At 52.0% G+C, this 26,218-nt stretch overlaps 2 protein-coding genes across 5 annotated transcripts in view; one reads left to right on the forward strand and one right to left on the reverse strand.

Annotated features, from left to right (window-relative positions):
- Positions 1–104: 104 nt before the first annotated feature.
- On the forward strand, positions 105–3,594 carry ZNF768 (zinc finger protein 768). 2 transcript variants are annotated; one of them, XM_025415861.3, is made up of 3 exons: positions 105–222; positions 499–1,218; positions 1,502–3,594. In XM_025415861.3, the coding sequence occupies exons 2-3, from the start codon at positions 1,131–1,133 to the stop codon at positions 3,076–3,078; spliced, it is 1,665 nt and encodes a 554-aa protein (XP_025271646.1). In that variant the 5' UTR covers positions 105–222; positions 499–1,130; the 3' UTR covers positions 3,079–3,594. The 2 variants fall into 2 exon arrangements, with proteins under 2 accessions (XP_025271646.1, XP_025271645.1); XM_025415860.3 differs by lacking the exon at positions 105–222 and having other exon boundaries at positions 282–1,218.
- Positions 3,595–6,098: 2,504 nt separating this feature from the next.
- The window catches only part of ITGAL (integrin subunit alpha L), a 42,872-nt gene continuing 22,752 nt past the window's right edge, over positions 6,099–26,218 (reverse strand). For all 3 annotated transcript variants that reach the window (XM_025415850.3, XM_035718398.2, XM_035718399.2), the window contains 14 exons: positions 25,981–26,070; positions 24,374–24,430; positions 24,207–24,280; positions 23,727–23,868; positions 21,574–21,684; positions 21,139–21,218; positions 20,917–21,003; positions 18,916–18,991; positions 13,767–13,880; positions 13,463–13,519; positions 13,269–13,367; positions 12,793–12,888; positions 11,960–12,070; positions 6,099–9,524 (listed from right to left, as the gene is read on the reverse strand). In XM_025415850.3, the coding sequence (XP_025271635.3) occupies positions 9,354–9,524; positions 11,960–12,070; positions 12,793–12,888; positions 13,269–13,367; positions 13,463–13,519; positions 13,767–13,880; positions 18,916–18,991; positions 20,917–21,003; positions 21,139–21,218; positions 21,574–21,684; positions 23,727–23,868; positions 24,207–24,280; positions 24,374–24,430; positions 25,981–26,070 (1,365 nt within the window). In that variant the 3' untranslated portion in view covers positions 6,099–9,353. The remainder of the gene's footprint in view (positions 9,525–11,959; positions 12,071–12,792; positions 12,889–13,268; positions 13,368–13,462; positions 13,520–13,766; positions 13,881–18,915; positions 18,992–20,916; positions 21,004–21,138; positions 21,219–21,573; positions 21,685–23,726; positions 23,869–24,206; positions 24,281–24,373; positions 24,431–25,980; positions 26,071–26,218) is intronic.

Consider the following 26,218-nt stretch of genomic DNA (forward strand, 5'->3'; position numbering starts at 1 on the left):
CCACTGGGGTAGGTGGTCCCCCTCCAGCCAATCAGAAAGGTGCCTGGCGTTCCCTGGCGACCATTCAAGCCTATCAGTTGGTGAATAGCGCTAGGAGGCGGGACGATGAGAGCACGAGCTCCCCCGGCCAATCGCCGCACTCCCAGGGAGTTAGGGGCGGTGCTTCTGGAAACTGGAGGCGGAGCTGTTTCCTTGGCAACGATCCTAGCCCTCCAGGAGTCGGTAGGGTGGAGATTAGGAGGAGCAGAGAGGGGAGGGGGACAGGAGGAGTGGGGGTGGGCGCACCGGTGCGGAGGAGTAGAGTTCGGGGTGGCAGGGTGGGAATCCCTGGCTCAGGAGCTCAAGGCGGGGGGTCGGTCCGGGTTCCCGAGGCACGGCCGGAGCTGACCCCCAGGCCCAGGAGGGGAGGGGAGCTAGACACCGCCCCCGCTGGCGCCGGGAAGCGTCGCTCCTTCTCGCTGACCTTGGTCTCGATTGTCGCCTCGCCCTTGGCCACAGGCACTGACGGACGCAGGGCCCGGGTGACGGATAGATAGGCTCCTGGACGGATGGAGACCTAGGACACAGCACACAAACTACCCCAGCCTTTTCTGCCTGCTCCAGGGCGCCCCGTCCTCCCCCACCTGAACGCCGGGGCCATCCAGCCCAGGGTTAATGCCAACGAGTTTCCACCTCCAGCCGCTCCTAGAGAGGCCGTGGCGCTAGCCAGCGGGGGAAACTGGCCGCGGACGGACACTTCCTGTGCGGGGGGAGGAGGGGGTCGGATAGCCGCAGACCAGCCCGGGCTGGGGGGCCAGACGGCGGGGTCGCGGGCGGGGAGCGGCCTCCGGGGGCGGCAGGGCGAGTCGTGAAGACCCTCACCTCCGAGGCCACGACGCACGGGACCTTGGAGGGCCCCAGGGCAAGGCGAGACCTTGTGGGTGGGGGCGGGGCCGTGGGTAGGGGAGGGGCCCAGCCGGCTGGAGAGGCCCAGGGTCAAGACGTCCGGCCTCAGGGGCCCGGGCTGGGCAGCCGGGTCCCCTGGGCGGCGCTGAGCAGGCGGGCGGCGAGGGCCCGGGTCTCAGGGCACTCAGGCCTGGTCGCAGGATCGTCCGCCATCACCGCCACCGCCGCACTGGGAGCCGGCGGGGATGGAACGGGAGGCGTCGCCGTGGGGCCTCGAGCCCGGGGATGTGCAAAGTCCTGACGAACTGGGGAGCCCCGAAGGGTCCCTCAAAGGTGAGGGAGGGAGCGCCTCTCCGAGGAGCGTGCCTGGGGGCGGGAGGGGGGGCTGTGGGCCGTGGGAGGGGAAGGGAGCCGGGGGGCTTGGACACCTGGGACTTGGAGGCGGGGGCGGGGACTGGACGTCCCGGGTCGGCGGAGGGGGAGGTGGGAATTTCAGCACCTGCTCTAGGGCCAGCGACCCTGTTGGAGGAGGGAGAGGCTTGTGGCAACTAGTGGGACTAAATGACCTTCCAGACCGCACACAATCTGGGTTTTCTGTAACTCTCTGATCCTGCAGGCAACATGAGTGAGAATGAGGAAGAAGAAATGTCTCAACAAGAAGGCACTGGGGACTATGAGGTCGAAGAGATACCCTTTGGGCTGGATCCCCAGAGCCCTGGGTTTGAGCCGCAGAGCCCTGGGTTTGAATCCCAAAGCCCCAGGTTTGAGCCGGAAAGCCCAGGGTTTGAATCCCGAAGCCCTGGGTTTGTGCCCCCAAGCCCTGAATTTGCACCCAGAAGTCCTGACTCAGATTCTCAGAGCCCTGAGTTTGAACCCCAAAGTCCAAGGTATGAGCCCCAAAGCCCTGGCTATGAACCCAGGAGCCCTGGTTATGAACCCAAGAGTCCTGGGTATGAACCCAAAAGCCCTGGGTATGAACCCCGGAGTCCTGGGTATGAATCCCAGAGCCCAGGATATGAGCCCCAGAATCCTGAGTTCAAAACCCAAAGCCCTGAATTTGAAGCTCAAAGTTCCAAATTTGAGGAAGGTGCAGAGATGCTTCTGAATCCTGAAGAAAAGAGTCCTTTGAGCATCCCCTTGGGAGTCCACCCCTTGGACTCCTTCACCCAGGGGTTTGGGGAGGAGCCCACGGGGGGTCTGCCCCTAGGGCCACCTTTTGAGATGCCCACAGGGACCCTGCTGGCTACACCCCAGTTTGAGATGCTCCAAAATCCCCTGGGCCTGACAGGGGCCCTTCGGGGTCCAGGTCGGCGGGGTGGCCGGGCCAGGGGTGGGCAGGGCCCTCGGCCTAATATCTGTGGCATCTGTGGGAAGAGCTTCGGGCGGGGCTCCACCCTGATCCAGCACCAGCGCATCCATACGGGTGAGAAGCCCTATAAATGTGAGGTCTGTAGCAAGGCCTTCTCCCAGAGCTCTGACCTCATCAAACACCAGCGCACCCACACGGGCGAGCGGCCCTACAAGTGTCCCCGTTGTGGCAAGGCCTTCGCCGACAGCTCTTACCTGCTTCGCCACCAGCGTACCCACTCTGGTCAGAAGCCCTACAAGTGCCCGCACTGTGGCAAGGCCTTCGGTGACAGCTCCTACCTCCTGCGGCACCAGCGCACCCACAGCCACGAGCGGCCCTACAGCTGCCCCGAGTGCGGCAAGTGCTACAGCCAGAACTCTTCCCTCCGTAGTCACCAGAGGGTGCACACCGGGCAGAGGCCCTTCAGCTGTGGCATCTGTGGCAAGAGCTTCTCACAGCGCTCGGCACTTATCCCCCATGCCCGCAGCCACGCCCGTGAGAAGCCCTTCAAGTGCCCTGAGTGCGGCAAGCGCTTTGGCCAGAGCTCTGTGCTGGCCATCCATGCCCGCACCCACCTGCCAGGCCGTACCTACAGCTGCCCCGACTGCGGCAAGACCTTCAACCGCTCCTCCACGCTGATTCAGCACCAGCGCTCCCACACAGGCGAGCGGCCCTACCGGTGCGCCGTGTGCGGCAAGGGCTTCTGCCGCTCCTCCACACTGCTGCAGCACCACCGGGTGCACAGCGGGGAGCGGCCCTACAAGTGCGATGACTGTGGAAAAGCCTTCTCACAGAGCTCCGACCTCATCCGCCACCAGCGGACCCACGCAGCCGGCCGGCGCTGACCTGGGGCCCTGCCAGGGGTGGGGAGGTGATGGGCAGGAGAAACGGGCCAGGGAGCTGAGAAACCTTTAGAGGGAATAGTGGAAAACCTGGGGGAGGATGGAAGAGTTGAGGGCCAGGGTGGAGGAAGTTACGTGCCCTGGAGACTTCTGGGAAATGGGCTATGAAGAGGGGTTGGAGAGAGGCCAAGCAGGCAGTGGGAGGCTCTGGGAGAGATCCAGAAAAGAGGTCAGTGGAGAGCTGGCCTCAGCAGCAGCATGCCCCTTGGTGGGTGCCTGGCTTGGCAAAGCTCTAGGCTGGGGTGGGGGGAGGGGGGAGGGTTACTTAATTAGAGTGGGTAGCTTAGATTGGTAGCTACTGAGACCCTGGTTGAGTCAGGAAGGGGTGAGGGTAGGTGGGGTGGGGAGTGGGGCCCTGGGGTGGGGCTTGGGCCTCAGTGCAAACTCCAGCCTCCCTTGTCTTCCTCAGGCTTTGGAGCCCTTGAATTTGAGTTCAATAAAAACCTTTATGTGGTAAAAGAGACTTGTCCTTAAAATGTGTGCATGGACAGTGCCCTGGCCAGTGGGAGACATGCAGTGGTAACTATACAGCCAGCAAAGCCATAGGGCTCTGTCTGGAAGCCCTCCATGTTCCAGGTTTCCTCGGAATCTTATAATTCGATGCTCAGGAGACAACATCTGCACATATATTTCCAAGTTATGTCTCCTGCACAAACCCACGGAGCTCAGTGTGGGAGGTGTGAGAAAGCCTTCGACTTTGTGGGATATCCCTTCTACCAAACACAGAGGTTCTGTCCTTGGGCCAGAGAACACACCTTGCACTCATATCCGGGCGTAGAGCCTGTGTCCTACCTCTCTGGCTCCCGGTATCTAGCTGTGCTGTCCTCCTCTTGCCTTGGAACCTTCATGGCCATCACTTGGTGCAGACCCTGAGTGACCAGAACCAGACTACCTGCGGTCTTGGCCCCACCTGTAGGGGGCGCATATGGGACCCAGTGTGAGGATTAGATAGCTCTAGCTTTTAAGACCCACCCACCAGGCTGGGCCTGATTTGCCACAGCTCTGCCACTTTTTTAGGACTCCTGGACCTATTGGGATCACCCAGCGCGCGCACACACACACACACACACACACACACACACACATGCCTTTATCTTACTTTTCTTTCCTGTCTGAGCCTCAGCCCTCCTAATACTCGGCTTTCGGAAAAGAATGGAGAGTCGGTGCCAGCTGTGAGTCTCTGGATCCTGGGATGTGGCCTGCCTTGACCTTAGCTGAGTAGGACAGGCCACACCCTGGGGAATCACCCAGCTGCCAGGAATGTCTTGAGATGAATGCCTGTAAGGGCCTGATTGCCCTGCAAAGATTTTTTTCAGTTTCATGGATAAGGAAAAATGAGTTCACAGAGCTCTGACCTGCTGGAAGTTTCTCTGTGGATAAGAGGCAGGTGAGAAATTCAGACCACATCTCTCTGGCTCATCAGCCCCAGCGGCTCAGCCACACAGGCAGGTGGGCAATAGTGCTCTACACTGGCTCTTGGGCTTCAAATCCTCACGTCACCCCCAGCCCCGCACCTATCCTTAGGGCCTTATAACTTGTCAAGAGCAGAATAACTTCTCTTAAGGACATTTCAACCCAGCCTCTTATGTTCTGCACACTCCAGAAGGAGCCTTAGACATCACGTAGTTCAACAGTTTGGTTGTGTTTGGTGTTTTTAGTTTTTTTTTTTTTTTTAAGATTTATTTATTTATTAATGATAGAGAGAGAGTGGGGGAGGCAGAGACACAGGCAGAGGGAGAAGCAGGTTCCATGTTGGGAGCGCGATGTGGGACTTGATCCCGGGACTCCAGGATCGTGCCCTAGGCCAAAGGCAGGCGCCAAACCGCTGAGCCACCCAGGGATCCCTAAAGTTTTAATTATTTTTGGAAGTAGATCATTATTTTTCAAGTACAATCTCTTAGTCTTTTAAATACTCTTTGTAAACTTTTTGCACATTTTTGTACAGACACCCAATAACACATAATTTCAAATATTAAAATACTCCACCTCCCGCATTTACGTAGTTCATATATGTGAGTACTTATGTTAAATAGGACTGCATTTGACTACCTAACATATCTGTTGGTTTAACATTTCTTTCTTTTTTAAAAAAGATTTTATGTATTTATTCATGAGAGACACACACACAGAGGGAGGGAGAGACAGAGGCCAAGGGAAAAGCAGGCTCTGTGCAGGGAGCCCGAAGCGGGACTCGATCCTGAGACCCCAGGATCATGCCCCGAGCTGAAGGCAGACGCTCAACCACTGAGCCAACCAGGCATCCCAGTTTTTTTTTTTTTTAAAGATTTTATTTATTTATTCATAGAGACACACACACACACACAGAGGCAGAGACACAGGCAGAGGGAGAAGCAGGCACCATACAGAGAGCCTGACGTGGGACTTGATCCTGGGTCTCCAGGATCACGCCCTGGGCTGCAGGCAGTGCTAAACCGCTGGGCCACCGGGGCTGCCCCAGGTGTCCCAGTTTAACATTTATTTCAATTATACAATTTGATTTTCATTCTTTGGAGTTGATTTTTCCCTCCAGCTCCCAAACATGTTTGTAGGCCATTGAAAGCACAGTGCATGTAGTACTTAATTGATAAAGTAGCCTGTATGCTGCTTATGAACCATAGTATATAAAAGCAGATCAAGTGACAGTGGGGGGGCTCAGCTGCTCAGCCCCCACGCTTTTCTTCCGTATGACAGCTCCTGCGGTACCTGTAGATTCCAGGTGGGGCAGATCAAAGCCCAGGAAGGACACACATCTTTCTCAAGGTCACGGTGAAGAACTAGGATGCCAGTGCCAGGTTTCCTGACTTTCAGTCCAGCATGCTATTTTTACCACACCATCCTGCACAACTAAACCATCTTTTAAAAAGTAATCTCTACGCCCAGTGTGGATATTGAACTCATGACCCTGAGATCAAGAATCGCATGCTTCACTGACTGAGCCAGGCAGGCACCCCACAACTAAACCATTTCTATCCACCACGTTTATTAAGCACAGATGTGCTGGAAACATTTCTAGACAGTTTGCAAGTGTTTTCCTCACAACAGCTCTGAGGGATATACAGTTAGTATTCCCATTTTACAGAGGAAGAAATGAATCCCAGAGAAGATAAGTAATGGCCCTACATGGCACAGCTATGGGGCAGGAGAGCCTGAACTCAAACCTACGACTGATTAAGTTTGACTATTCTCCCAAGGATACTGTTACTTACTTTTTCACTTTGTGCCATGGGTATGGTGTCTTCCAGAGGCTACATGGCCTGTGATAACATGTCATCATTCTGACCACTTGTAGGGAATGTGGCCTTGGGCGTTAGTATGTTTTAAATTTTTCTCCTTTTTTTTTTTTAGATTTTATTTATTTATTTAATGCAGAGAGCGAGCCCACAAGCAGGGGGAGGGGCAGAGGGAGAGGGAGAAGCAGGCTCCCCGCTGGGACCTGGGGCTCCATCCCCATCATCCCAAGACTCTGGATCATGACCTGAGGTGAAGGCAGATGCTTAGCTGACTGAGCCGCCCAGGTGCCCCTGCAGTAGGAAGATTTTTTTTATTTATTCGTGAGAGACACAGAGAGAGAGAGAGAGAGAGAGAGAGGGAGGCAGAGACACAGGCAGAGGGAGAAGCAGGCTCCATGCAGGGAACCCGAGACGTGGGACTCGATCCCTCCAGGGTCTCCAGGATCACAACCTGGGCCAAAAGCGGTGCTAAACCGCTGAGCCACCCGGGCTGCCCAAGTAGGAAGATTTTAAAGGACAGAACAAGGTAGAACTAGATGGGCTGGCAAGAGGAACAGCATGTGCAAAGACAGAGGCAGGTGTTTGAGGATGGGTGCTGTTAAGGGAGTCGGGATATAGATTTCTGGGCATGATGAGGGCAGGACTGTTCTGAAATGAACCTCCCAGATTTTCTGTGTTTTGCTTCCAACCCTGATGAAAACATTCACTCTGTGTGTGTCACAGAGCATCACTCATGTAGGAGGACCCTCACTAACTTGTTATCCTGTTTTATCTTCTTCACAATCCCCTCACCGCCTAGAATCACAGGTCTACCTTTTCACTCTGTTTTCTCATTGGGGTGGTGCTTCCTGAGGGCAAGGACTTGTCCATCTTGTTCATCATCCTGCCCTCAGGGCACAGAACAGGCCCTGACACCAGGTGCCCATGGGTGGCTCAGGCCAGCAGGGGGTTGATGAGGTTGAAGAGGCTGGCAGGAGGCTGTTCTGGGCCTTGAGTGCCAGGCTTGAGAACATTCTCTTACTCCCTGTAGGCAGAAGGGAGCCTTGGGAGGTCAAAAGCTATTTCTCAGCTCTCAGTGCTGAGCCCAGAGTTGTCCTGAGAGTGACTCCATATTCCCTGGGGAGAGGGTTGGGGGAGTGGGGGAGGGAAGGAGGAGAGAGGAGAGAGAGCTGTGCCCAGCTCTGGGGTCCTACTGACCACAAGAGGGCAGCAGCGACAAGCCTGCTCTGTCCTCCTAAAGGTGGGGGGGCCTCAGGATCAAGCCTCACCAATTGCTGCTTAAAAAAAAAAAAAAAAAAGAAAAGCCTGGGAGGGTCTATTCTCACACCTGAATGAATTGTCAATGCCTCATGCAGGTTAGTCTCTAATGGTTGTCATAAAAAAAAAAAAAAAAAAAAAGAAAGAAAAGAAAGGGAAAGAAATGAAAAGAAAATACAGCTGACTGGGTCCCACTTAGAGAAAGGGTGAGAAGGAAATGTTTAATTGAGCCAGGCCGAGATGTGGCACCAGCTTACAAACTTCATATTTATCAGTAGACATAGGCAGGCGCTCTGCTTAGCACTGGGAGCCGGGGCAGGAGGTGGGGGGGTAGTGAAGGGAGGGGAGTAGACAGACCTGTCCCACATCTTGAGCTCACTGCCTCCCAGCCTGGGGCCATGATGGGATTTGGGGAGTCCCAATAGGGGCTACAAAGGAAGGAGGCAGGAGCCTGAGGGAAGACAGAGCCTTGAAGGATGGAGATGCCATGGGCCCATCCAAACGTTTTCTGGAACTTCCCATAGGCACCCTCACTAGTTCAGTGAAATTGAATCAAGCGGGATCCCTGGGTGGCTCAGTGGTTTAGCGCCAGCCTTCGGCCCAGGGTGTGATCCTGGAGTCCCAGGGTTAAGTCCGGCTTCCGGCTCCCTGCATGGAGCCTGCTTCTCCCTCTGCCTGTGTCCCTGACTCTCTCTCTGTGTCTCTCATGAATAAACAAATAAAATCTTAAAAAAAAAAAAAAAAAAGAAAGAAAGAAATTGTATCAAGCACCCACTGTGTCTGGCTCTGTGATGTCACCAAGGTGAACATAGCAGGTATGGTCCCTACCCCCGTGGAGCTATGGTTGGATTTGAGAGATGAATATTGAGTAACAACCATGATCTGTACTGTGAGGGGAAGTGCAGGCTAGTGTAGGCATGTGTGCTATGAAAACCCGCTTGGGGCGGGGTTGAGGGCAGCCCTGAGGAAGTTCCAAGTGAGCTGAGATCTGAAGTCTGAGTGAGAGCCAGCCAGGGAAAGGGCTGGGGAGGAATGTTCCAGGCAGAGGGAGCAGTCTGGATGAAGGCAGTGGGACAGAAGGGGGCTTGGCTAGTGAGAAAGGCTGGTGTAACTGGAGCTTCGAAAGGGAGGCTGGGAGTCTCTGGAGGAGGCCAGGAAGGCCACGGGGACCCAGTACTGCACTGGCATGTTAAGGATATTTTGCAGATTTTGGAAGTCGTATTAAGGAACTTGGTCTTTAGCCACAGAGCAAGGGGTCTGCAGCAGCAATGTCGTGACACAGATCAGATTTGCTCTCTGGCAGCAGATGGAAAGCTGACTGGACTCCAGGCAGGAGAGAGTGAAGGGCAAGGTTCTGAGAGTCTGAGGCATCTGGGGACATCCAAGGGCAGATGGGTGTGAGGGCTGGGAGTGTCACTAAGTCCTGAGATGACAGTTTTTCCAAATTTAGATCAGATATTCTCTTCCATGGGAGGATATTAAGAAGGACCAGGGGAAGCCAGAACCAGCTGATAATTACAAGCCCTCACGTACATACCCTTCCTGGCCCATCCCTCATAGATCCTCACCATGAGCCCACAGAGCAGGCAGGCAGGAGTGAGCTCCATGTTCAACATAACGAAACTGAGGCCTAGGTGGGGGGGCAGAGACTTGCCCGAAGACGCACAGTGAGACATAGGTAGAGGCAGAATGGCACCATACATCCTGGGTCCTCTGCCGTGGGCCTGGGCCTCAGTCTTTGACAGCTTCATCCTGGGCCTCCCCCTCCTGGAGGGGCTCCAGGCAGCCTGGATCCCCAGCCTCCTCCTTGGACACTGGCTGCTCAGAGTCTTGTTTAGGGATTTCATTTGAAGCTTCTACAGCCTCCATCTTCTCCTTCAGGTTCCGTTTGAAGAAGCCAAGCTGTAGGAAGACAAAAATGGAGTCAGCAGAAAGTCCATGGAATATTCTGGACCAGTCAGCCTCGGCAAAACATGAGTGCACCCTTCAGAATGGTAATGAGTCATTCATGCTGCACATGCGTGGTTATCTGCTCCAGGGATGGGGCGAGGGTATCAGCCACACTTGGTTCCTATGATAAACAGCTGTACATTTAACAACAATTCATTCTTTAGGTTTATCAAAATGTCATAGGCCAATATGTGGGGCGGGCGGTTTGAAAATATCCAGTAATACTAACAAATAGCAAGAGCTTGCACTTAACATAGTGCTTGGCATGGGTCAGGTACTCTCCATTGAAAGCTCAGAACATACATAGTCTACTTTTTTTTTTAAACATATATATACTTTGGCTCAGCCATTCCAACTCCAGGAATTAATTTTTTTTTTTAAGATTTTATTTGTTCATCAGAGACACACAGAGAGAGAGGCAGAGACACAGGCAGAGGGAGAAGCATGCTCCATGCAGAGAGCCCGATGTGGGACTTGATCCCAGGTCCCCAGGATCACGCCCCGGGCTGAAGGCAGGTGCCAAACCACTGAGCTACTCAGGAGTTCCTACAGGAATTAATTCTAAAGAAGATTTGAACAAGTGTGCAAAGATGTGGGTGCCAAGAGCCTTTTTGGTCACCATTTAAAATAAGTGGAAATTATTTATCAGCTGGGATCTTGTTTCAGTAAAAGGTGGAGCATCCAGACAGCAGCAACCCAGGCAGGTTAAAAGGCAAGAGGTGGGGAACCCTGGGTGGTGCAGCGGTTTGGCGCCTGCCTTTGGCCCAGGGTGCGATCCTGGAGACCCGGGATCGAATCCCACGTCGGGCTCCTGGTGCATGGAGCCTGCTTCTCCCTCTGCCTATGTCTCTGCCTCTCTCTCTCTCTCTCTCTCTCTCTCTCTGTGTGACTATCATAAATAAATAACAATTATTTTAAAAAAATAAAAAAAATAAAAGGCAAGAGGTGGATCTGATTGTGCTCACACAGAGAGACATCAAGATAGAATATCCAGTGGGAAATACAAGCTCCCAAGCAGTATATATGCTATTATTCCATTTACATTTTCTTTCTTTTTAAAAGATTTAATTTATTTACTTGACAGAGAGAGAGAGGGGACAAGTAAGCAGAGTGGCAGGCAGAGGGAGAGGGAGAAGCAGACTGCCCGCTGAGCAGGGAGCCTAAGGCAGGGCTCGATCCCAGGACCCTGAGATAATGACCTGAGCTGAAGACAGATGCTTAACTGACTGAGCCACCCAGGTGCCCCCCATTTATATTTTCTATGTGTATATACACAGACACTGACTTGCTCTCTCTCATGCTCACACATATACTCACACATATATTATTTATTTATTTTAAAACCATATTGGTTTTATTTATTTATTTATTCATTCATTCATTCATTCGTGAGAGATACAGAGAGAGAGAGACAGAGACAGAGACATAGGAAGAAGGAGAAGCAGGCTCCATGCAGGAAGCCTGATGCAGGACTCGATCTCGGGACTCCGGGATCATGCCCTGAGCCAAAGGCATATGCTCAACTGCTGACCTATCCAGGCATCCCTTATTTATTTATTTATTTATTTATTTATTTATTTATTTATTTATTTATTTATTTATATTTTATTTGTTTATTTGGCAGAGAGAGAGCACAAGCAGGGGAGAAGGGCAAGAAGGCACAGGGAGAGGGAGAAGCAGACTCCCTACTGAGTAGGGAGTGGGATGTGGGGCTCCATCCCAGGACCCTTGGATCACCACCTGAGCCAAAGGCAGACACTTAATCGACTGAACCACCCAGGTGCCCCTACATATACACATATTTAAACAACAAAATTAGAAGCTGGAAAACGGTTGTTAGTAACCATTCTCTGGGAGTACAAGGGGAAGAAACTGATTTTCTGTGTTGTCTTTTTCTGGGGTATTTAGTTTTCATATGGAACATCTGCCCTCCACCATTCTTCATCTGGCTACTCCTCCTTCAAACCCCAACTCAAATGCCTCCTCTTCTGGGAGGCCTTCCTGGACTGCCCCAGCCTGAGTGAGGCTTCAGCACACAGGCCCTTGAGTGGAGCCCTGTCTGCCTCCTCCATTAGACTGTGAGCCCTCTATGGCAGGGACCATGTTTATGGTGTGGGCCTCTGTGTCCCAGCACCCAACCCTTAATGGGCAGAAGCACCCTTCTCTCCTAGGTAGACAGTCCTGGCTCTGCCAGTGCTTGGAGGAGGGAGGGGAAAAGATTTGCTTGCTCTTTGGGCCTGGGGAGCTTTATCTGAAAGAGGGGGGGTGCTGAGGCCCCTTCTAGCTTTAAGGCTCCCCAATCTCAGTATTCTCCGCCCTGACCCCTGCAGAACCCTTTCCCCAGCCAGGTTGTCTCAGCCATGCCCCACGCTCCCAGAAGCTCCCACCTTGTAGAGTGCCACAAAAATCAGCAAGAGCAGCAACAGCCCCCCAATGCTGCTCAGCGCGTAGACATGGAGCATTTCCTTTTCATATATGATGTCAACCTTCATGACGACCTGGAGAAGGAAAAGAGAAGGGAACGTAAAGAGCAGGCTTTCACCTCTGACATGCTTGTGAATGGCTAGGTCTTCGTGTTTCTGGTTCGGACTGCTTCTGGATACAACCCGGCTGGCCCAGATGTCTCCCTCCAGTGCACCTCCCAGTGTGCAACCATCAGAGTGAACTAGGAGACATGCACATAACCCATCGGAAGCCCTTACATGGCTTCCCTTAGTCCCAGAATAAAATGCCAGAATCTTGGCTCAGCATGCAAAGCCTTCCGGAGTCCAGCTTGGGCTTGCTTCTTAACTGCAGCTTCCCTTCTCCTGCTCTGACCTGCTTGCTCTCCCACCTGCCTCGCCATCCTCTTGGCTCCGTGGTCTCGCTACTCGCTCTGCTTAGAGCTCATTCCGTCGTGCTCACGGTGGGCATGGGGTGGGTACCCTTTGCTGAGTTGCATCAAACTGGCTCTCTGCCTGACATGTCTCAGACGGGTGTCCCTGTGGCCTACTTGCCCACCAGCAGTCACAGGGAGCTCATGGCATCCAGCAAAGCCTTCGCCAAGGCTGACTGCTTTGACCGTGGGGAGACGGTGTGCCCTTCCTTGTTCCTGGAGAGCCCAGACCTCCCATGAGGCCCTACTACTTTTGGCTCTAGCTCTTCTAGCTCTGCCCTGGGGTTCCCCAGACCCCTCTGCTGACCCCTGCTCCCTGGGGCTTCTGAGGAGGCAAGACCATACCTGGGCCATGGAGGCATTGCTGCCATAGAGGTGGAAATGCTTGATGCTGTTGAAGGAGACGGAAAGAGAGCTGCAGAGGCTGACCATGGAGGAGGCCTGTGGGGTATGGGGGAGACGTCAGGCCAGAGAGAATAAGCACCAGAACCCACTGATTTCAGCACCCCACCTCGGCTGAGGTTGGAGAACAGGTCCCAGGGGGCTGCACCATTCCTACTGAGTTCCCTACTGTAGCATCCTAACGGGTCACTCCCCACAGCTGGAAGGAAACTTTTCCTACATAGAACCAGCAAGAACCATCCGTAGGCCCGTGAAAACAGCCCTGCACATTTCGAGCACGATTCTCTTTCACCTGCCACCGTGTAAATATCAGGGCTTTTCGTCCAGGTGGTACAGAATGCAGGAAGCCCATCTGGCAGGGATGCTCGCTCCTGACCCCTCGAGGCCTCCCCAACCTCTATGTTGCCAGCAGGTGCTACCTCAATCTTCTCCACCAGCTCAATAGTCCCGATCACTTTGACGAAGATCTCCTCCTTGTAGACAAATGGGCAGTGGAATCTGGCCCCGGGCAAACAAGGCTGCCAAGAATGAAGAGAGCAGGGGTCAGAGCGGCCTATCTTCCCACCTGCACTCTGCTGGCCCCACCCTGACTTCTGAACCCACAGGCCAGTACCTCAGCCACACTGGGCAGCCTGTCCAGATCCTCACGATAACAGGTCACAGGAGGCTCCTAGGAATGATGGGATGGAATGAGAGCAGAGAGAGGACACTGGCCCCTTAAGGCTGGAATCTGGCCTCCCTCCCCACTCCATGGATACACGGCATCCCGGTTCACTCCCACTGGCTCCTGGCAGGTGCAGAAATCACTGAGCCCAACAGGATGCATCTACCCTCACTCCCTTCCCACACATCTGTACCCCTTTATGAGCTCACTCCCAGGGACCTGGGTGTCTTTCCCTCCTCCAGGCAGTACTCACCATCTCCACATTCCATTTGTGTGTGATGGGCCCCTCACTGTGAGATACTGGTACCCCAATCAAGGCCTCCAGGGCAGGCACTTTGTGGTCATAGATAGAAGGCTGAATCCTCACCTAGGACAGAGGACATGGGACCGCAGAGCCCTAAATGCCAGCCACCCCTCCAAATGCCTCTCCAGACACGATCCTCCCTGGCTGAGGCCTGAGCGCCTGCTCTTTGCCAGGCAGAGGGCAATGACAGCTTCATGTGGCCCCTATCTTCAAGGTTTTACAGTGTGGGTTACCTGTGCCTTTCTGCTTTCGCCACAGAGCAAATCCTCACATATCCATCAAGGTACCCCTCAAATATCATTTCTGATGGTTCCGCTGACTCCCCAAGGGGAAGGCAGCTCCCCCTGTGTGTTCTCATAGCGCACTACATCCCCCCCCCTCCCCGCAGGATGGCTAAGTATCTACTTGTGTGTCTGTCTCCTCTGGACTGCGTGCTTGGTGACTGTGGCTTCTTTCACTTGCAGTTCCCTGCTGCATACTACTGAGCACATAGCAGGCCTCCAGAAATGTCATTTTTTGAATGAGTGAAAGAACGAAGGCAAGGATACATGTGAAAATTATTTGCACAATGCAGGTTGGGAAAGACTCATTTTGGTGAGGACACCACACAGATTGAAGAAATACATCCTGAGTACCTGTTAGATGAAAGAGCCTACTGTGTGGGGCTGGAAGACCCAGAAGTAGAGAAGAAAGTGACAAAGGGGCAGCACCAATGAACATCTCAGGGAGGTCCTGCAGGGAAATATATGTCCAGTTTGAGAGGTTCTAGCATTCTTCACTTGACACACTTTTACAGACACTTGAAAAATGTCAGGTAAATTAAATTTAAAAGGCCTTATGTCAGAGGCAGCATTTGAATTTAACTGTGAAGGACAGAGAGGAGTGGAACAGATGAAGATGAGGGGTGGCATCCAGGAAGAGAAAATGTGGACAGTTAGAACAGTTAACACCAGGCAAGTGTGACACAGCTGGAGGTAGGGGCTGGGACCAAGAGACAGGACCTACATCTGGAAAGGAGACCTGGGGTGAGATTGTGTGCCCATGAGGCCTAAGGGCCAGAAATCAGGGGACTCTTAACCGGGTAATGGTGAGGAGGGAAGGCTCGGTGGTAGGGTGAAGTGGGCCCAGGATGGGAGAAAATGGGGAAGGCAGGCCAAGGTCCAAGAAGGAGCCTGCGCCGATGGTTGCAAGAAGGAGGGGAACCTGAGTCTGGGCATTAGTGGAGGCAAAGGAAACAAGAGAATACAGAACGAGGTTGAGGAGGTGGGAGGACCAGCCACGGAGGAAGGACAAATTCACTCAGACTTGGAAGTTTTGCTTGGGGCAAAGGGTGCTTTTGAGCACACCAGGGGTGATGCTGGCTGAGGGGAAAGCAGTACATTGGGTTTAGAACATGCTGAGACAAAGCCTCAAGGGGAACAATTGCACTCCCATATATATACCCAAGAGAAGTCAAATATGTCTGCACCAAAACTTGTACAAGAACGTGCAAGCAGGGGCGCCTGGGTGGCTCAGTTGGTTGAGCATCTGCCTTCAGCCCAGGTCATGGTCCCAGGGTCCTGGGATACAGCCTTGAATCGGGCTCCCTGCTCAGCTGGGAGTTTGCTTCTCCCTCTCGGCTGCTTGTGTGCACGCGCTCTCTCTCTTTCTCAAATAAATAAATAAAATCTTAAAGAAAACCCCAAAACATTCAAGCAGCATAGTCAATGAAAGCCCCAAAGTGGAAATCACCAAGATGTCCACCAGCTGCTGAATGGACAAATCAAACGCAGCCTACCTCGCAATGGAATATTATCTGGCAATAAAAAAGAATATGGTAGTGGGACAGGCTACAACAAGGATGACCCCTGAAAACACTATGTAACCAAAGGAAGCCAGTCATAAAAGACCCCACACTGGAGGATTCTGCTCCTACATAATGTCCAGAGCAGCCAGGTCTCTGGACAGAGACTAAAGTAGTGGCTGCCAGGAGCTGGGGGAGGAGGGGCAGGAGAGCATGTGGGTACAGGGGTCCTTTGTGGAATAATGAAAATCTTCAAAAATTGGATTGTGGTGATGGTTATATAACTTTACAAATATGCCAAAGGCCACTGAACTGTATGTTTTAAAAGCAGATAAATTAAAAAAAATTTTAAAAAGCAGATAAATCATACAGACTGTGACTTGTATCTCATTCTATTATAAAGCTGTTAAAAGACAAAAAAAAAAAAAAAAAAAGATGCAGGGAAGACCTCCCAGTGGAGAGCAGGGACAAGCTGTAGGGACAGGTGCCCTGGAGGAGCAGGAGGGTCACAATGCAGAGTTGTGAGCTGGACGGGGGACTCAGACTGTGGGTAGAGAGGCCACATGGGGACCGGTGCAGAGCAGTCAGTGGCACAAGCATAGAGCATCAGCCTGTTACCAGGGCAGCGCGAAGATGGGGTCATGGGGAGACCACAGAAGAGCAATCACCATTTGCTGAACACTCAGTGTGCTGGGCCTCTGTGATTCTCACTGAATGTAGGATCTCATTCTTTTCTCTCAGGCTGCCTATGTGGCAGGCAGGACTGATATCCCCACTTCAGAGGGGAGGACTGAGGTTCAGGGAGATTAATCTGTCTGAAGTGACGGAGTGGAAAGGCGGGCATTGGAGCCCAGGCTGGGACTCCAGAGACCGGAACTACATTGTTCTATCACCTTCCTTGGATGATGGTGAGAACAACACTGCTAAAACCAGTCACTGGGGATCTCTTGGTGGCGCAGCGGTTTGGCGCCTGCCTTTGGCCCAGGGTGCGATCCTGGAGATCCAGGATCGAATCCCATGTTGGGCTTCCGACGGAGCTCGCATGGAGCCTGCTTCTCCCTCTGCCTATGTCTCTGCCTCTCTCTCTCTCTCTCTCTCTGTGTGACTATCATAAATAAATAAAAATTAAAAAAAAATAAATAAAACCAGTCACTGGTGACCAATGGCTTATGTGTGGAGTACTGTGTGGAGCACTTAACATGAATTTTCTTATTTGCTCTTCATAACAACCCCATAAGGAGGTCTATTATCATCCCCATTTTACAGATTGAAAAACAGATGCTCACAGAGGTTAAGTAAAAAGCCCAAGGCCACACAGCTTTAAATAGCAGAGCTTCAAAAAGGTTTTAGGTCTGGCTGAAGCTTATACTCCTCACCAGCTTGGGGAGAGGGCCATCATGAGGAAGAAGACCCCGTGGCCCAGCTGCCCAGGTCTCACTGAATTACCATGCATGTTGAGCTCACCAGAAACCCAAGCTGACCTCCTTGTGGCAAAAAGGGCCTGACTAACAGGACGGCTTCGGGCAAGAGGGAAAGATCACCAGTGTCCCACGCTGAGTTGCGTTTAGTTAAAACAGACATGATCAGGCCCTTAGCAAGAGTGGCTGTGTGCTTGGGCCAGGCGGCAGGGAGCCAGATGCATCGCTTAGGATGCTGGAGGGTGGATGGAGGTGTCTAGCCCTGATGACCATCCCGAGAGAGAGAAATGGGGTATGTGGTGCGGGGAGGGGAGCTCAAAGGGTTTGAACGGGTTCCCAGAGGAGTGGGGCAAGAATGCAAGCAGGCTTCCACAGTAGCTGGAGAAATCTCCAGGCTGGGCCACAGCCCCCACCTCAGTCATTAACTACCTCCACTTCCCGGGCACTGGGCCAAGCACTTCATGGGGAGTCAGTAACCCACTTAAACCTCAAGACACCTGGAAATTCTCATTCCAAATGCCGTTTGTCATAGCAGGGAACCGAGCCATGCACAGTTAAGCCTGTGGCCCAAGGTCACACAGAGCTGGAATGGTAGAGCTGGGGCTTGGATCCATGCCTGTCCAAGCCTTCCCGGCTATTGGTGGGGAAAGGACTGGTCTGCCAAGCTCCTTGGGGAACCCAGAGCCATCCCAGTGAACATTAGAAACCAACCCAACTGGCCATTCTCAATGCAAATGAGCATCTGACCTCCCCAAGGGCCACTCTCCTCCATGTTTTGTCTAGGGGAGATGACTCCAGCCTCTGTTCTAAAGGGGCTGCCTGACCTGGGGTTCCTTTCCTGCTGGGCTCCTGCCCCAGTCTGTCCTGATGCCAGCAAGGCCTTTGGTAAGACAGTCTCTCTGGGGCTCAGTCTCCTCCACGGGAAAATGAGAATGCTCTTGGCTTGGTCAATGCCTACTCCTCTCTCAGGGGTTACCTCTAAAAAAGCCTCAGACCCCTCGAGCTTTAGACTCAGGGGCTGTCTTTCTTTGTTTCCATAATGAAGATTGCTATTTCAGCCGCGAGCATATGGCATACAAAGTGACAGATCATTGACTTAGAGGTTAAACACATTAATTTTGGGGGGTGCCTGGGTGGCTCAGTTGGTTGGGCATCTGCCTTTGGCTCGGGTCATGATCCCAGTGTCCTGGGATGGAGTGCCAAGTCAGGTTTCCTGCTGAGCGGGGAGTCTGCTTTTCCCTCTCTCTCTCCCTCTGCCCTCCCCACTGCCAGTTCTCTCTCTCTCTCTCTCTCAAATAAATAAATACAATCTTAATAAATAAATAAATAAACAAACAAACAAACACATGAATTTTGGTATTCAAATAAGGGCCTGAATCTGACTCTTCCCCGCTTAGTAGCTGTGTAGCCTGGCAAGCTACTCAATCTTTCTGTGCTGTGGACTTCTTGTCTGTATGCTGGGAATGACAACGCCTCTGCCTTATGGGGCCTCACAGTCAGTGTGAGAATCCTGGGGTGGGGGTCACATACATAAAGCACCAGGCACAGAATTTGGCTCCGGTGAGTAGTCAGGGGCACTGCCTTACTGCTGCCTCCACACCTAAGCTGCAACAGTGGCTCATTAAACATGTGAATGAAAAGCTAGGTTGTCTCTCAGAGTGCTTCTGCCTCTCAAGTTCTGAGATCCCACTGACAATGCATCCAGCACCGGAAAGGAGCTGTGCAGCCACTGGCCACTGGAGGCTGTGAGGCTCTCTAGAAAGGATCACAGCATGGGCAGAGGGAGCTGGGTTCACGGAGGATAGGGCTGTGTCTGGTTGGTCTCTGCAGCCTCTGTCCTCAGGACAGAGTTGGAAAATGTATGATCCAGAAGGGCCTCTCACACAGAAGCTCATACCTGGTAGAAGTGTTCAACAAAGTACATCTTGGGACCTTTTGGGGTGAAGCCGACATACAGTGTGGAGTTCTCCTTGCTGCGGAGAGAGAGAGAGAGGAGTGGGGGTAGAAAGAGGAGGAGATAAGGACCCAGTCTCCAGTAGAGCAGGGACCCAGGCCTGGGGAAGCTCTGAGGGACCCTCTAGGGACCAGGAAGGCATGCTCTCATGGAACCCTTCCAGCACTCTTCTGTTTCCCTTTGGAAAGCAAGGCTCGTGGAAAGGGCCAGTCTGCTGCCCAGTGTCTGGCAGAGGAGGGCCAGGGCTGGAACCCAGGCCAATGTGCCTCTGGAGCTGTGTTTTCCCCACCACACAGGTCCCTGCCTCATGAGGGTTTCCACTGTCTTCTGGGTTCTCCTGCATAACAGTACCAGCCTCTGGCTTCCTCTCCATCTCATCCATCTAATGACCTTCCTAACATCACTGTCTAATCCTGCTACCTCCCCACTTAGAATCTGCCTATGGCCCCCAGCCATCCACAAGGGTCAGGCCCAAAGCTCCTCATGTCCACATTTGCCCACCCAGTGCACCCCACACATACCCGCTGTCCCCTGCACACTCCCTACTTCCCAAATCCACACCATTGCTTGCTGCTTCCTTTTGCCCAATGGTTTTCTCTTTGATGGGGACATCCCTTCTCCTCTCTGGCCCCTGTCTAACCCTTCGAACTCTCCAGACCCCAGTTCAAGCCCTTGCCTCTCTGTGAACCCTTCCATCTCTCCACCAACCCAAATCATCCTTCCTCATTCTAATTTAATACCGTACTTCAGATAGTATCATTATGTATGGCATTTGTGTTCAAAAGCACCAGAGATCTTGGCTCAGTCACTGTCCCTGTCTTTCTCTCCCTGAGCCAGCTTGAGAAAATTGGTCTGCTTTTCTGGCTTCAATCTCTTTTCTGTCAATGAGAAAATCCAACGGGTCATCCCCATGGGTCCTTCCTGCCATAACCTTCTGAGACTCACTGATTCTGTGTGCACATGAGCTTGGCCTTTCCTGCCTGCCCATGAGCTTTCTGTGGGCAAAGAGCCACTGTGAACAGTCTCTCCTCCTCTCTCTGTGCTCCTGACCCCTGTGGGGGGGGGGGGCGCATCTAGCATGGGGTTTTGGAGTCAGACAGACCCAAATTCAGATGCAGCATCAGTGTTTCCTATCTGTATGACTCTGGATGAGCACCCTTCTCAGAGGCTGCTTGTTCACCAGTAAAATGGAAAGAGGCACGGCTGCCTCATTCCAGGGGCAGCCCCAGCTGTGCAGAACAGCTGGCACAGGCATCAGACACAAGGTCAGCATACAATGCGCTTTTTCTTCCATCAGTAAACTGCTGATCTCAGAACTTTTTTTTTTTTTTTTTTTTTTTTTTTAAAGATTTTATTTATTTATTCATGATAGTCACACAGAGGGAGACAGAGAGGCAGAGACACAGGCAGAGGGAGAAGCAGGCTCCATGCATCGGGAGCCCGACGTGGGATTCGATCCCGGGTCTCCAGGATCATGCCCCGGGCCAAAGGCAGGCGCCAAACCGCTGCGCCACCCAGGGATCCCTGATCTCAGAACTCTTAAAGGCCTCCATTGTTTTGGGTATTGAAAACTCCTGAGGAAAAAAAAAAAAAAAAAAGAAAAAAAAAAAGAAAACTCCTGAGGGGGGCACCTGGTTGGCTCAGTGGTTGAGCCTTTGGCTCAGGTTGTGATCCCAGGGTTCTGGGATTGAGTCCCATATCACACTCCCTGCAGGGAGCCTGCTTCTCCCTTTGCCTATGTCTCTGCCTCTCTCTCATGAATAAATAAATAAAATCTAAAAAGAAAAAACAACAACAACAAAAAAAAACTCTTGGGGTTGTGGCTGGAATCAGTTCTAATTACCCCTGGACAGGAGAGGATGAGGCTTTGAAGGAGAGCCCTGGGAAGCCAGGCTGAGGCCCTGGCTCAGGAGGCTGGGGTTGGGGAGGCTGCTCACGACTTACTCCTCAGTGAGAATGTTGATGGGGTACAGAACTGGGATGGTGGTGGTGGCCAAGTTGTTCTCCAAGAGGCCGGAGTCCTCATTGTGACTACATTGGGACAAAGCAGAGGGCAGTGTGAGGGAAGGGTGTGGGCAGGACCACGCGGCAGTCTGAGTGGGGAGGGCAGCTATGCCTGTCCGGGGTGGGTTGGGGTGGGGAGACGGCTGCCTGGGGCCTGCTTACCAGCTCACATTGGCGTGCAGCTCAACAGAGTCCCCCCAGGAGCTGTTCAGCAGCATATGAAACATCACCTGGATAGCAACCTGGCAGGGGAGAAGAGGGGAATGATGAGGGATGCACCCCATGGCCCCCATGCCCAGCTGCTGTGATACCAGTGACCACTGGTACTTATCCCCCAAAACAGGTGCTTTAGCCCCGTTGTACAGATGAGGATACAAAACTCCAAATGATACAAAGTCACCTGCTTAAGGTCACAAAATGAATAATCAGACAATCCAGGTTTGTCTGAATCCAAAGTCTAGGCCATCCTTCCCTTTGAGGTGGGAGGTGGACGGGGGTGCTGTTCTTTACCCATCTCCTGCACCCTTCACCCCCCACCCCCACCCCCGAGCCCAGAGCCCTTTAGTGGCTTGGCTCCTAAGGGCTCGAAGCACTCACCACACTGCCTGCTCTAAAGATGGGAGAGCTCACATTGCAAGAGACGATCCTGTTCATAAGCTTGGCTACCTCAGGAAGCTCCTCGCAGCTCACAGGTATCTGGCTGTGGGGCTGGAGGTGAGAAGAGACGGAACAGACTTCTTAGTGGGCAAGGCTAAGGTTTCCCAAAGCCACCAGCCCTTGGGGCCCATGCCCCCCTGGCTCCATCCCTGCCATTCTCAGAGAGGGGGGCCCAGAGAATCAGGGGTACAGCCAGAGGATTCGTTCAAAGATGTTCACCACAATGCTACTTAAAATTGTAAAATTCCTGAAATGATCGAAGAGTTCCAAGAGATAGGAACGGTTTGGCCCGCTGTACAATCCTAGGAGAGGATACAGGGAGATTGTTAAAATGCCCCTACTACATCTATACAGTCAGCAACCGTTTTTCAAAGAAGCCAGAGCCTGATTCTGGGCTAAGCAGCCCATAGCCATCCATCTTCATCCTCATCTGTGAGGACAGATTTCAGCCTCAGATTGGGGAGGGAATTTGATAAGGAAACAGAGGCCTGCTGACTTCCCCAGGTCCCACCCCTGGGCCCTCTGGCAGGGATCTGGTAGGAATTCGAACACAGGTCTGTCTGACTCCGGATCTTGAGTTCTTAGTCACTCTATTAGATGCCCATAAGGAAGCATTTAATGTTGCTGATAAGAATAATTCAAATGTCTGTTGACAGATGACCACTGGATAAATAAATGTGGTCCATCCATACAATGGAGTGTTACTTAGCCTCAAAAAGGAAGCAATCTCGCACATGCTATCACACGGATGCTCCTCGCAAACACCATGCTAAGCAAAGAAGACACACAAAAGGACAAACTCGTATGATTCCATTTCTGTGAAAAATCTAGAACAGGCAAATCCATAGAGATGGAAAGTAGATGAGAGATCACCAGAGCGGGGAATGATTGCTTTTGATGGATTGAGAGCTTCTGTTTGAGATGATAGAAAAGTTCTCCAAATGGATGCCAGTGGCACAACACTGTGAATGATCTTAATGTTACTGAATTGTATGCTTGTAAAGGGTTAAAAGGGCAAATTGTCCATTATGTGTATTTTACCACGATAAACATTTGTTGTAAAAACAAGGAGCAAAAATAACCAAATGGAGAACAAAATGGCAATTACTTAAAACAAATAGAAAATGAACGAATATGCAGTGTGATTTATACGTATGTATAGAGATACACAGCAGGATAACCACCTAAATATTAAAAGTAGTAACTGCTGAGTTGTAGGAGCATAGGGTGATTGTTTAAACTTCTCTATGACTTTCAACTTTCTGTGGTAATCATGTATTACTTCTGTTCTAATAATTTAAAAAATAAAAGTTGTATTTAAAACAACCCAGGCCGGGGTACCTGGGTGGCTCAGTGGTTGAGTGTCTGCCTTTGGCTCAGGGTGTGATCCCAGGGTCCTGGGATCAAGTCCCACATCGGGCTCCCCACATGGAGCCTGCTTCTCCCTCTGCCTATGCTTCTGCCTCTCTGTGTTTCTCATGAATAAATAAATAAATAAATAAATAAATAAATAAATAAATAAATAATCTTTTTTTAAAAGATTTTTTTAAACTTTATTCATGAGAGACACACAGAGAGAGGCAGAGAAAGAAGCAGGCTCTATGCAGGGAGCCCAATGCAGGACTCCATCCTGGGACTCCAGGATCATGCCCTGGGCCGAAGGCAGGCACTCAACTGCTGAGCCACCCAGGCATCCCATAAATAAATAATCTTTAAAAAATAAATAAATAAAATAAAACAACCCAGGCCACCCCGCAAAAACACGTTGGTCACCTTAGGTAGGAGGGAGTCTGAGCTCACTAAATCTGTGTACACCTTTCTGGTCACCAGAGCCAAGAGCTTGTCACACTCTCCATTCCATGCAACCCTCTTGCTAGCCCTGCAGGTATCCCCAGTCTCACTGGTGGCAGGATCTGAGGCCCACAGAGGGTGAGGGTGGCCATCAGGCTGAGAACCCGGATGAGGGCCTAAGGCTTCTACACACCATCTGCTGCCTATATCTTCAGATTGTCCTGTCTGCCTGAGGCTCTCTGATGGGAGCAGAAGCTTCAGGAACAGGTATGGCCTCAGGCAGGCCCTGCTTTGGCACTCACCTTGAGCATCTCTACTTTGCGGAAGGAGAGTCCCTGGGGGAAGCTCAGATTGAGGTGGACGGAGTAAGCGTCTTCTCTCAAGTTACTCAGTATCAGCTCCACGGAGAGGCTGGCAGAGGGGATCAGGCGCAGGACTCTGGATCTGGGGGCAGGGCCAGGGAAAAGTTACGGGGGCCAAGGTAAAGGAAGCAGGATAGAGATGGGGCTTTCAGAAGTGAAGGATCAACTAGGTTAGAAAAAATGAATACATCAACATCAGCTGTTGCACATAGGCTGAGCAATTCGACTTCATCAGATCCTCACAGGCGTGCCCAAGGGACTGGAATATCTCAGAGAGGAGAACTAAGGTCCACAGGACAGATCTAGTGAATACAGATGGAGTCCTTCTGACTCAAAGCCCCCCTGCTCTTTGGAGCACACAGGAGCTGCCTCAGGAAAACACCAGGTAGAAGAGGAGGGCCTGGGGGCTTGAGGCCTTACCCTGCTGGGGAGAACGAGAGCCCTAGGTCTGCCTCACACTTCTTGTCCTCCCCGCAGTTCTTCTCAAAAGGGATCTGAAAAGCCAAGAAGAGAGATGAGGAGGCTCAGGCCCCAGACCCAGGAGGGAGGGACCCTGGCCTCTCCAGCTGCCCCCCTTCTCTTCTTACCTCCGTGTTCGCTACGTGTGGTAAGGGTCTCAGGATGGGCCGGATGTCCCTGTCCAGCTGAGCACAGAGTGGTGGGAGGGCCGGGAGGCAAGACAGATTAGCTGAGGCAGCAGAACTCTTAAAGGAGGGCTCAGGGGGCTCAGAGCTGGGGACTCAGCTGGGCCGACTTGGTCGGCCCCTCTCAGGAGCCAAAGCCTGCCCCAGGCAGCACTTCACCCTCCTGATTGGGCCCAAGGAGCCCTGGGACAGGAGGCTGTGCTTCTGAGGCTCTTAGTTAGTTGCGGCCATGTGACCAGTGAGATGTAAGTGTAAGCATCACGTGGATTTTCAGGACCTAAAAGGGCAGGCGTGTGCTCTTCCACCCTCTTTCCCACATACTGTGCTCCCAACACCCACAAGCTCTGGCATTTCTGTTGTCTGTGCTCACGCTATGCCTTCTTTCTGAATTCCCACCTCCTCTTCTGTACCTGGGGACTTTAAGGGTTTCATCTTGCCTTCTTTCTGAATTCCCACCTCCCCTTCTATACCTGGGGACTTTAAGGCTTTCCTTGTCCCCTACACATGTCACACAAGATTATATGGCCACACTGTATCTAGCTTTACCACAGCCTTACACAGCATGTCATGACTGTCTGTTGACTTCAGAGCAAACTGTGAACCTCTTCTGGGTAGGGAACATATTTTATTTACCTCAGTGGAGCCAGTACCCAGAATAGGGATTAGCACAGGCCAGTGCTCAATCAGCTTTCCTTAAGTGCCTGATGAGCACCTGGTGGGCAGGGGCTTCAATTTTTGGTGAGCACGCCATCATTCCCTTCACATCTCAGGAGGGTGAGCATGCATGGGGGAGTGCTCAATGCATGCCGCCAAAAGCCATGAGAAAGCATGCACTTAGCAGTCATGGTGCTCCAGCTCTAGGAGAGGCCTCACAACTTATTTTATTATGAGGACACAGTCCCAGAGAGGGACAGAACCTGCTCAGGTGCTCACAGCAAGAGAAACAAAATCCACATTTTTGGTCTGGTGGGTCCAGGCTCTTTCCACCAGATCCTGCTGCCTTCGGACAGAAGCTAAACCACCAGCTGAGTATCAAGGGTTTGAGGAGAGGAAATCTGGCTTTGGCCCTGGATGAGGAGTGTGTGATCAAGTAGATGAGAATAGATACTGCTTTCCTCTTCTGTTATATCATCATGGCACCCCGATTCGGCTTTGAGGAAACTACTCCATCTCAAGGGAATACACTTTGGTGAAAAGGCTGACCAGAGTGCCCTGTATTCCTGGAATTTGCACCATGAGCAGTTCTAGGACCCTGGTGAGGTCCGAAACTGATGCTTGGTAGAGACCTGGAGTAGATCCACTGGAGGTGCCATCTCCTGAAGAGTTCATTCATTATTCCTTCCTCTCAGGAGCTCCCAGAGCCTCCACTTAAGCTCCCCTTTCTTCCCAGTCTTGCTTTGCCAAATATGAGCTCCCATATGTTCCTTTCCTGCTGAAGTAGCTGTATTTGGTTTCTAGTGCTTAAAGCCAAAGACTTCTATAATACAGTCTTGCTAACCTGAAATTCTACTCTCCCCTGTTTCCTATACACAAGAGTGATCTCTTCTTACCGCACGTTTGTTCCTCGGTGTCTCTTCTTCCTCCCAGAGAGAGAAATTTAGAGAGACGTTGATGGGAGAGATGAGGTCTTGAATGCACACCTGAGGGTGATGAGAACCACCTACACTGTGAGTTTAGTCTTCCAATTAAATGCTCACCTTGTTCCTGCTTTACAAATGATGAGGTTCTAGCACCAGGGATTTATCATAGGCCTGGGGTTGCTTCTCAGCACAAATATCATCCTCAGCC

This window comes from Canis lupus, chromosome 6 (genome assembly GCF_003254725.2).
Source record: "Canis lupus dingo isolate Sandy chromosome 6, ASM325472v2, whole genome shotgun sequence".
NCBI lineage: Eukaryota > Metazoa > Chordata > Mammalia > Carnivora > Canidae > Canis > Canis lupus.